This window comes from Equus asinus, chromosome X, assembly GCF_041296235.1.
Source record: "Equus asinus isolate D_3611 breed Donkey chromosome X, EquAss-T2T_v2, whole genome shotgun sequence".
In the NCBI taxonomy this organism is placed as follows: Eukaryota; Metazoa; Chordata; class Mammalia; order Perissodactyla; family Equidae; genus Equus; species Equus asinus.
In genome coordinates this window covers 97617197-97626782 of record NC_091820.1, presented here as the reverse complement: position 1 = coordinate 97626782, position 9586 = coordinate 97617197, and the positions used below count along the sequence as shown (strand labels likewise).

Below are 9586 nucleotides of genomic sequence, written 5' to 3'. Positions count from 1 at the left end.
GTTAAAGTTTGGCGCTCTTACTGCTTCGGCGGCCCGGGTTTGCTTCCAGGTGGCGGAACCACACAACCCCTCTGCCAGTTGCCATGCTGTGGCAGCAGCTCACATAGAAGAACTAGAGGACTTACAACTAGGATGTACAAGCGTGCACATCTTTGGGGCTTTGGGGAGGGGAAAAAAAAAAAAAAAGAGGAAGACTGGCAACAGATGGCAGCTCAGGGCAGAGCTTTCCCTGCAAAAAACAAAGAAACAAAAAAACCAAAAAGGAAACAATAAAAAAGAGTCAAAGAATCACATCTACTTCCTCCTCAGACTCCGTGCTTATTGCCACAGGAAGGCTGTTGGTTCAGCCCTAGTCACTCCATCACCTTCCGGGCCAATGGCTGTAGCTCACGGGCTGCCAGTCCTTCATTGGCTATGCCACTGGACAGTGGGGTTTGAGCAGCTCTCATGATACAGTCCCATCATCCAAGAATGATTGCAAGCCATGATGGATTGTGTATTAAAATTGTTAGATTATCAAGTGGAAAAGAACAGAAAGGGATAAATCTGAATGATCTGAAACAGTAATTTCAGAAATCACGTAATCGGAAAAGTGAATTGTTTTTTGAAGTTCTTATTTAGCTATTTCTGTGCTGTTTGGGTCCTAATTTATGTAATTACGTGAATTTCTAACATGGGGCATGTAGAAAAGTGTATTAGGGATGTACTGATTCTTTTCTCATCTTTTTCACATTACGTGTTGCCATATCAACATGAAGAACCCCGGGATAATCCCACTGTCCAATCATGGAAGAATTAGAGTGAAAACGTTTTTTCCTTTTCCTCCCCAAAGCCCCACTACATAGTTGAATGTTCTGCCTGCAAGTCCTTCTAGTTCTTCCATGTGTGCCAGAGACACAGCACGGCAACTGACAGAGGGCGTGGGGTGGTTCCCCACCCGGGAACCGAACCCGGGCCTCGAAGCGGTAAGAGCGCCGAAATTTAGCTCTTACGCTAGCCCATCAGGGCTGGCCCCAGAGAGTGGAAATGTTTTAAAAAATTATGATGGGGACAATTTTCACCTCACAAATCCCTATAAAGTTAAACCTAAAAAAAGTAACAAAAATGACGTTTAGAAAAGCTATTTAATACAATATGGTTATGGACAACGGCCCGTTTTCCCTCGAACAAATGCTACCACAGATATACTAGAGTTGATGATATTTAGTTACGGGTTTAAAAAAATGCTGTAACTATCGGCAGAACGCCACAAGACCCAACTACTAGCCCTTTTCGAGCTACAGCTCTTTTCCTGCCAAGCCAAGTGGCTCTGAAAAGAGCCTTTGGGTTACGATGCTCAGGTGCTCCTGAGGCAGCTCAGCGGCGGTTGGTGTACCTAAGGACGGCCTTGCTGGCCTCAGACACGGCGTGCCTGCCAATCTCCCCCGGCAGCAGCAGGCGCACGGCGGTCTGGATCTCTCTGGACGAGATGGTGGAGCGCTTGGTGGAGCGGGCCAGGAGCGCGGCCTCGCCGGCGATGCGCTCCAAGATGTCCTTCACGAAGGAATCCAGGACGCTCACGGCCTCCTGAGACAGGCTCAGGCCCTCGTGAACCCGCCTCAGAACCCTGGGGAAATAGGTGGCGAAACTGTCGAGGCAGCGGCGGCGGTGGCGGCGGGGCCTTGGCTGCTTCTGCTTCGGGCTCTTCGGGTCGGCTTCCGCGGGCTCCGTGGTGCCCAGGCTTTCCTCAGAGGAAGGCTCAGCGACAGGCTCAGCCATGTCACAGGCGGTGCCAGGGCAGTCTCCAAGGAAGGAGAACGGCAGCTCCTGAGGGACGGTGGCCCTTTTATAGAGCCGCCTCTCTGACGTCACGGGCAAGCTCCCTATCTGATTGGATAACATGCAATCCAGGGAGCCTGCCTTAAGGTGTTAACATTTTCGTTGTGTTTTTCTTCTTGGACCAACGGCATTTTACGTGTATAATTTTTCTAAAAATATATTGCTTTTTTTAATGAAGTTGATAATTTTCTAATTGTTTCCTTTGTAAATTGATTTCTAACTTCATACTCTGTGAAGAGGGAACATATTGTGGGATCTCAATCCTTCGAAATATATTATAATTCTCTTTGAAGCCCCATATTTTATCACAATGGTTAAGAGTTTCATTTGAATCTTTATAAGAAGTTAAAACACCCCCTTTCGATTTGGATTTAAAAACCTTTAAAGGTTGCCACTCTCAGGCAGACAATGAGACAAAAGCTGGAGAAACTACAAAATCAAAACATTTGTGAGCTCAGCAAAAGACAGATAAGCGTCTCCCAGAAAAGACTCCCACGCCGAGTATTCCACATTACAGGGCACCACTTGCTCTAGAGAAAAACGGGGGCAGGTCAGGAGAGTAGAAAGAGCTTCATTGAGAATTGCAAACATGAAGGGAGCAATTTTACCCTCAGAGCTCTCTTTGATATCGATAGAGATTGGACTTAGGACAAATAAGCCTCCTCATCAGGGTTGTTACTTACTATTATTCTCGAATGTTAGAAAAACTTTACAAGGCACTTTTTTAAAAATGAGCTAGCTGCACAACACACCTAGAAAATCTACCACGAAATCAAGTGCAAGTCGATTCCTGTTTGTGGCTCCTAGAACTTGTCGTATACACCCGAACAAAATTTTGAAAGCCGAAGGTTCTCTGCAGAGCCATGTGCCTTTTCAGGAAAACAATGATGCACCGCTTACAACAAGTGCACTTCACTGAATCGCTTAATTTCCATCAGGCTAATTTTGCTGCTTCATAATCTCAGCGTTTGAAAATATCAAAAACATCTCTTTTTCCACAGTTATTCTTGCACACTGGTCTCATACATATCACGCTATGTGAGAGGTCATTGTAAGGAAAAGAATCCATTAGATACTTTGAATGCACTTTGCTTATTTCACGTTTGTAATTTCAGAAGTTAAATGGAAGCATTGGTAAAAACAACAGTAATTATTCACTTCAGCGGATGGTTGAGGAAAATCGGGAACCCAGGGAGCCAGCACCTTGCAATGGTGTGGTTTAATGTAAAGGTAAATTGAGGCAAAGGCTTCACTGCTTAAATAACAAATTATAAGCCTCAACCCAGGGAAAGTAGTGTTAATAGGATAAGCATACCCCATTCAAGCTCTTTCCACCATTACTCGCGTTAAGAAATTCATTTAAGGCGGGGGGAGGGGCAAACACAACACAGAGCTAAGTAAAGCAAAAAGTTCGAGAAACAAACCTATTCCAGGCTGCCTATAATCTGAAGGTTCTATTATAACTCACTCAGATGACCTGATTCTATCCAGTGTTAAATCCTTTGTTTTTGAAAACGCAAACCTTCATGACTTGCGCCTGGGAGGGGATGCTGGGAATGTCCAATCAGAGAGGCTCAAGTCTCACGCGGCTCTGAGTCAGCCAATGAGGGACCCGCAGCACTGAGCCACCCTCATTGGCCTGATGTGCAGTCAAACATTCCCCACCGAACCAATCGGAGTCCTCCTGGAATCTTCAGCCTTGGTGACAGACAGGGTAAAGAGTGTGATTATTTGCCTGCTGTTTGTTTCTCTGCTTGATTGGTTTTATGCTTTTCATCAAGGTTACTTAAGATACGTCAATGTTTTAGAGCAGTTATACAAAAATGCTAGAAGTTGCGTTCTTAAACTACGTATATTTGTTTCTCACACTCCTGGAGGCTCGAAGTCCAAATCGAGACGTCAGCAGGGTTGGTTCTTCTGAGTGGTTCGAATGAAGGATCTGTTCCAGGCCTCTCTCCTTCCTTGTAGATGGGGGAAAAAAATCTCTCTCTATTTCTCCACATTTTCCTCCCTGTGTGCACGTCTCCTGCCTCTTGCCTTATATTAAAAGAACAAGGGTGACTGCTTACATGAAATAAGGTAACCCCTTCCCGGTCGTTTTCCACAGCTATTTGAATGTCGAGAAATTTATTTTAGTATTTTATGTCTAATTGCTGTTTCTCTGAAGGGAGCATATACTCTGTGATTTCCAATCCCTGGAAAATATTATGATTGCTTTCAACCTAAATATTTTAAAAGATGTTTAAAGTATTCCATTGGTACTTTTAAAATAAGTTGTCATTTTCCCTATTGTGTAAGACATAGGAACGTGTAAAGTATGTCACTCTCGGCCCAACAATAATTTAAATCTAGATAATCTACAAAAATCAAACTTTTCTTGAGCTCTTTGGGAGAGAGACGGGACTCTCCAGGAGACCCAAAAGACAAAGATTATTAAACATGGGCAAAGTCTCAGGAGCTAAAGAGAAGAATGGGCGAGGGGCAGGCCAGGAAGCTAGGGAGGCCTTCCCTGAGGAGTGCGGGCAGAAAAGGGGCGATGCCTTTTCAAGGAGGAAATACAAATGTCTGTGCTTTTTGATCCGAGGTAGAAGAGTTCTGATGGGCCATCAGACCTCCAGAGCTCTCGTTGGAATCACTGGAGGCAAGATCTAACAGCTGAGAAAGGGATGATCAACATATATGTAGCCTCTCCTTGATCAGGCAGTGGATGTGGCCATCGTGGGAATTCCCTGACCTTTGGTAAGGCAGCTCTCGGCAGCTGAGGTCACTCCTGAAGTGCCTAATGGCTGAGGACTGCCAGCTGACTGCACTCACAGCAGCCAGAGTGGCAAGTCTGTCCTTGAGGGCTGTTCTGGCTGGTCCATCTTCATGTCTATTTCAGCCTCATTATTAAGTGATACTTTAGCTAGATATGCAACTCTAGGTTGACAGTTATTTTCTCTCACCACTTGCTTTTAGCTTCCATTGGTTGGTAAAAGAGGTTTGCTGTCACACTATTTGTTCTTCCTTTCTAGGCAGTGTGTCTTCCTTTTGTCTGCTATTGTGCCCTCTATGCTTTTGTCATTTTTAGCTTTAAGGATAATATATCTAGGTGTGCCTCCTGAGCCTAGCAATTCACTGCTCCCCTAAGTTCTGGGAAATTGCCAGCCGTTTCTCTTTGTATACTATTTTTCCAGATGTGATCCAGCTTTCCACTTCTGCAGTGCCTAGGAGATGTACTTAATACATTTTGACTCCATTCCTTATGTCTCTTTGCCTCACTTTAACCCTTTTTTCTTTATCTCCCTAGGAGGTATTCTGTATTACCTCTTCCATTTATCTTCTAGTTCACCAATTCTCTGTCCAGCTATGTCTTATCTGCTGTTTAACATTTCTGTAATAATTTCTTCTAGTGGTTACAATTTTCAAGTTTAGAAAAATCACTTGCATGTTTTTTTTTTTGATAACTAGCTGTTTCTTCTTAATGATTTTTCTATGTTGCCATATATATGAACATGGCAAACACACTTTCTATAGTTGGTATGTGGTGATAATTCTTTGGACGTTTCCATTTTGGTTTATTGTTCGATTTTGCTGAGGGTGGTTAGTTTTGGATTGTGATGTGTCTGTTTAGGAGGACTTCATGTGTAGGAATCTTAAAAAAGCCTCAATTAAGGTAATGGCTGTATTTGGTTACTGATTTTACAAATGCAAAACACACCTGGCACCATCAGAATATCCTAGTGGATTAGGATTCTTAACGTGAACTTTCACATAAAATGATATATATGAGACGAGTGTACAAGAAATCTTTGGAAAAACGTTTGTACTTTGTACCAGCAAACACTGGGGTTTTGAAGCAGCAACAATTACCGTAATAGAAATTAAGTGACTTAGGAAAGTAGTTTTTTCCCATAGGAGTCCACATTTCTGTTTTTGAAATTGCTTTGCAATGAGCTTTTCATGCCCAAAATTATGTTCTGGTTGTGTAAGATCATCTGTGGGCTCCACTCAGAAGTATTCGCTTGCACTTGATTTGGGGCATGTTTTTTCCGGTCTCCTTGGGAAGCATACACTCTCATAAATTTTTTCTAAACTTCCACGACAATAAAACGTAGTATTCCTGATGAGGGGACTCGTTTAGCTTAAATCTTGCCTCCAGTGATTCCAACGAGAGCTCTGGAGGTCTGATGGCCCATCAGAACTCTTCTACCTCGGATCAAAAAGCACAGACATTTGTATTTCCTCCTTGAAAAGGCATCGCCCCTTTTCTGCCCGCACTCCTCAGGGAAGGCCTCCCTAGCTTCCTGGCCTGCCCCTCGCCCATTCTTCTCTTTAGCTCCTGAGACTTTGCCCATGTTTAATAATCTTTGTCTTTTGGGTCTCCTGGAGAGTCCCGTCTCTCTCCCAAAGAGCTCAAGAAAAGTTTGATTTTTGTAGATTATCTAGATTTAAATTATTGTTGGGCCGAGAGTGACATACTTTACACGTTCCTATGTCTTACACAATAGGGAAAATGACAACTTATTTTAAAAGTACCAATGGAATACTTTAAACATCTTTTAAAATATTTAGGTTGAAAGCAATCATAATATTTTCCAGGGATTGGAAATCACAGAGTATATGCTCCCTTCAGAGAAACAGCAATTAGACATAAAATACTAAAATAAATTTCTCGACATTCAAATAGCTGTGGAAAACGACCGGGAAGGGGTTACCTTATTTCATGTAAGCAGTCACCCTTGTTCTTTTAATATAAGGCAAGAGGCAGGAGACGTGCACACAGGGAGGAAAATGTGGAGAAATAGAGAGAGATTTTTTTCCCCCATCTACAAGGAAGGAGAGAGGCCTGGAACAGATCCTTCATTCGAACCACTCAGAAGAACCAACCCTGCTGACGTCTCGATTTGGACTTCGAGCCTCCAGGAGTGTGAGAAACAAATATACGTAGTTTAAGAACGCAACTTCTAGCATTTTTGTATAACTGCTCTAAAACATTGACGTATCTTAAGTAACCTTGATGAAAAGCATAAAACCAATCAAGCAGAGAAACAAACAGCAGGCAAATAATCACACTCTTTACCCTGTCTGTCACCAAGGCTGAAGATTCCAGGAGGACTCCGATTGGTTCGGTGGGGAATGTTTGACTGCACATCAGGCCAATGAGGGTGGCTCAGTGCTGCGGGTCCCTCATTGGCTGACTCAGAGCCGCGTGAGACTTGAGCCTCTCTGATTGGACATTCCCAGCATCCCCTCCCAGGCGCAAGTCATGAAGGTTTGCGTTTTCAAAAACAAAGGATTTAACACTGGATAGAATCAGGTCATCTGAGTGAGTTATAATAGAACCTTCAGATTATAGGCAGCCTGGAATAGGTTTGTTTCTCGAACTTTTTGCTTTACTTAGCTCTGTGTTGTGTTTGCCCCTCCCCCCGCCTTAAATGAATTTCTTAACGCGAGTAATGGTGGAAAGAGCTTGAATGGGGTATGCTTATCCTATTAACACTACTTTCCCTGGGTTGAGGCTTATAATTTGTTATTTAAGCAGTGAAGCCTTTGCCTCAATTTACCTTTACATTAAACCACACCATTGCAAGGTGCTGGCTCCCTGGGTTCCCGATTTTCCTCAACCATCCGCTGAAGTGAATAATTACTGTTGTTTTTACCAATGCTTCCATTTAACTTCTGAAATTACAAACGTGAAATAAGCAAAGTGCATTCAAAGTATCTAATGGATTCTTTTCCTTACAATGACCTCTCACATAGCGTGATATGTATGAGACCAGTGTGCAAGAATAACTGTGGAAAAAGAGATGTTTTTGATATTTTCAAACGCTGAGATTATGAAGCAGCAAAATTAGCCTGATGGAAATTAAGCGATTCAGTGAAGTGCACTTGTTGTAAGCGGTGCATCATTGTTTTCCTGAAAAGGCACATGGCTCTGCAGAGAACCTTCGGCTTTCAAAATTTTGTTCGGGTGTATACGACAAGTTCTAGGAGCCACAAACAGGAATCGACTTGCACTTGATTTCGTGGTAGATTTTCTAGGTGTGTTGTGCAGCTAGCTCATTTTTAAAAAAGTGCCTTGTAAAGTTTTTCTAACATTCGAGAATAATAGTAAGTAACAACCCTGATGAGGAGGCTTATTTGTCCTAAGTCCAATCTCTATCGATATCAAAGAGAGCTCTGAGGGTAAAATTGCTCCCTTCATGTTTGCAATTCTCAATGAAGCTCTTTCTACTCTCCTGACCTGCCCCCGTTTTTCTCTAGAGCAAGTGGTGCCCTGTAATGTGGAATACTCGGCGTGGGAGTCTTTTCTGGGAGACGCTTATCTGTCTTTTGCTGAGCTCACAAATGTTTTGATTTTGTAGTTTCTCCAGCTTTTGTCTCATTGTCTGCCTGAGAGTGGCAACCTTTAAAGGTTTTTAAATCCAAATCGAAAGGGGGTGTTTTAACTTCTTATAAAGATTCAAATGAAACTCTTAACCATTGTGATAAAATATGGGGCTTCAAAGAGAATTATAATATATTTCGAAGGATTGAGATCCCACAATATGTTCCCTCTTCACAGAGTATGAAGTTAGAAATCAATTTACAAAGGAAACAATTAGAAAATTATCAACTTCATTAAAAAAAGCAATATATTTTTAGAAAAATTATACACGTAAAATGCCGTTGGTCCAAGAAGAAAAACACAACGAAAATGTTAACACCTTAAGGCAGGCTCCCTGGATTGCATGTTATCCAATCAGATAGGGAGCTTGCCCGTGACGTCAGAGAGGCGGCTCTATAAAAGGGCCACCGTCCCTCAGGAGCTGCCGTTCTCCTTCCTTGGAGACTGCCCTGGCACCGCCTGTGACATGGCTGAGCCTGTCGCTGAGCCTTCCTCTGAGGAAAGCCTGGGCACCACGGAGCCCGCGGAAGCCGACCCGAAGAGCCCGAAGCAGAAGCAGCCAAGGCCCCGCCGCCACCGCCGCCGCTGCCTCGACAGTTTCGCCACCTATTTCCCCAGGGTTCTGAGGCGGGTTCACGAGGGCCTGAGCCTGTCTCAGGAGGCCGTGAGCGTCCTGGATTCCTTCGTGAAGGACATCTTGGAGCGCATCGCCGGCGAGGCCGCGCTCCTGGCCCGCTCCACCAAGCGCTCCACCATCTCGTCCAGAGAGATCCAGACCGCCGTGCGCCTGCTGCTGCCGGGGGAGATTGGCAGGCACGCCGTGTCTGAGGCCAGCAAGGCCGTCCTTAGGTACACCAACCGCCGCTGAGCTGCCTCAGGAGCACCTGAGCATCGTAACCCAAAGGCTCTTTTCAGAGCCACTTGGCTTGGCAGGAAAAGAGCTGTAGCTCGAAAAGGGCTAGTAGTTGGGTCTTGTGGCGTTCTGCCGATAGTTACAGCATTTTTTTAAACCCGTAACTAAATATCATCAACTCTAGTATATCTGTGGTAGCATTTGTTCGAGGGAAAACGGGCCGTTGTCCATAACCATATTGTATTAAATAGCTTTTCTAAACGTCATTTTTGTTACTTTTTTTAGGTTTAACTTTATAGGGATTTGTGAGGTGAAAATTGTCCCCATCATAATTTTTTAAAACATTTCCACTCTCTGGGGCCAGCCCTGATGGGCTAGCGTAAGAGCTAAATTTCGGCGCTCTTACCGCTTCGAGGCCCGGGTTCGGTTCCCGGGTGGGGAACCACCCCACGCCCTCTGTCAGTTGCCGTGCTGTGTCTCTGGCACACATGGAAGAACTAGAAGGACTTGCAGGCAGAACATTCAACTATGTAGTGGGGCTTTGG

At 44.0% G+C, this 9586-nt stretch overlaps 2 protein-coding genes across 2 annotated transcripts; one reads left to right on the top strand and one right to left on the bottom strand.

Annotated features, from left to right (window-relative positions):
- Nucleotides 1–1356: 1356 nt before the first annotated feature.
- On the bottom strand, nucleotides 1357–1758 carry LOC139042617 (histone H2B type W-T-like). Its single transcript, XM_070501777.1, has one exon. It carries the CDS (start codon nucleotides 1756–1758, stop codon nucleotides 1357–1359), a length of 402 nt encoding a protein of 133 aa, XP_070357878.1.
- A 6896-nt stretch (nucleotides 1759–8654) lies between these two features.
- LOC139042616 (histone H2B type W-T-like) lies at nucleotides 8655–9056 on the top strand. Its single transcript, XM_070501775.1, has one exon. The coding sequence runs from the start codon at nucleotides 8655–8657 to the stop codon at nucleotides 9054–9056; it is 402 nt and encodes a 133-aa protein (XP_070357876.1).
- Nucleotides 9057–9586: the final 530 nt, after the last annotated feature.

Excerpts from the sequence above, each read along its gene's own strand:
- LOC139042616 (XM_070501775.1), top strand. The coding sequence starts at position 8,655 with ATGGCTGAGCCTGTCGCTGAGCCTTCCTCTGAGGAAAGCCTGGGCACC.
- LOC139042617 (XM_070501777.1), bottom strand. The coding sequence starts at position 1,758 with ATGGCTGAGCCTGTCGCTGAGCCTTCCTCTGAGGAAAGCCTGGGCACC.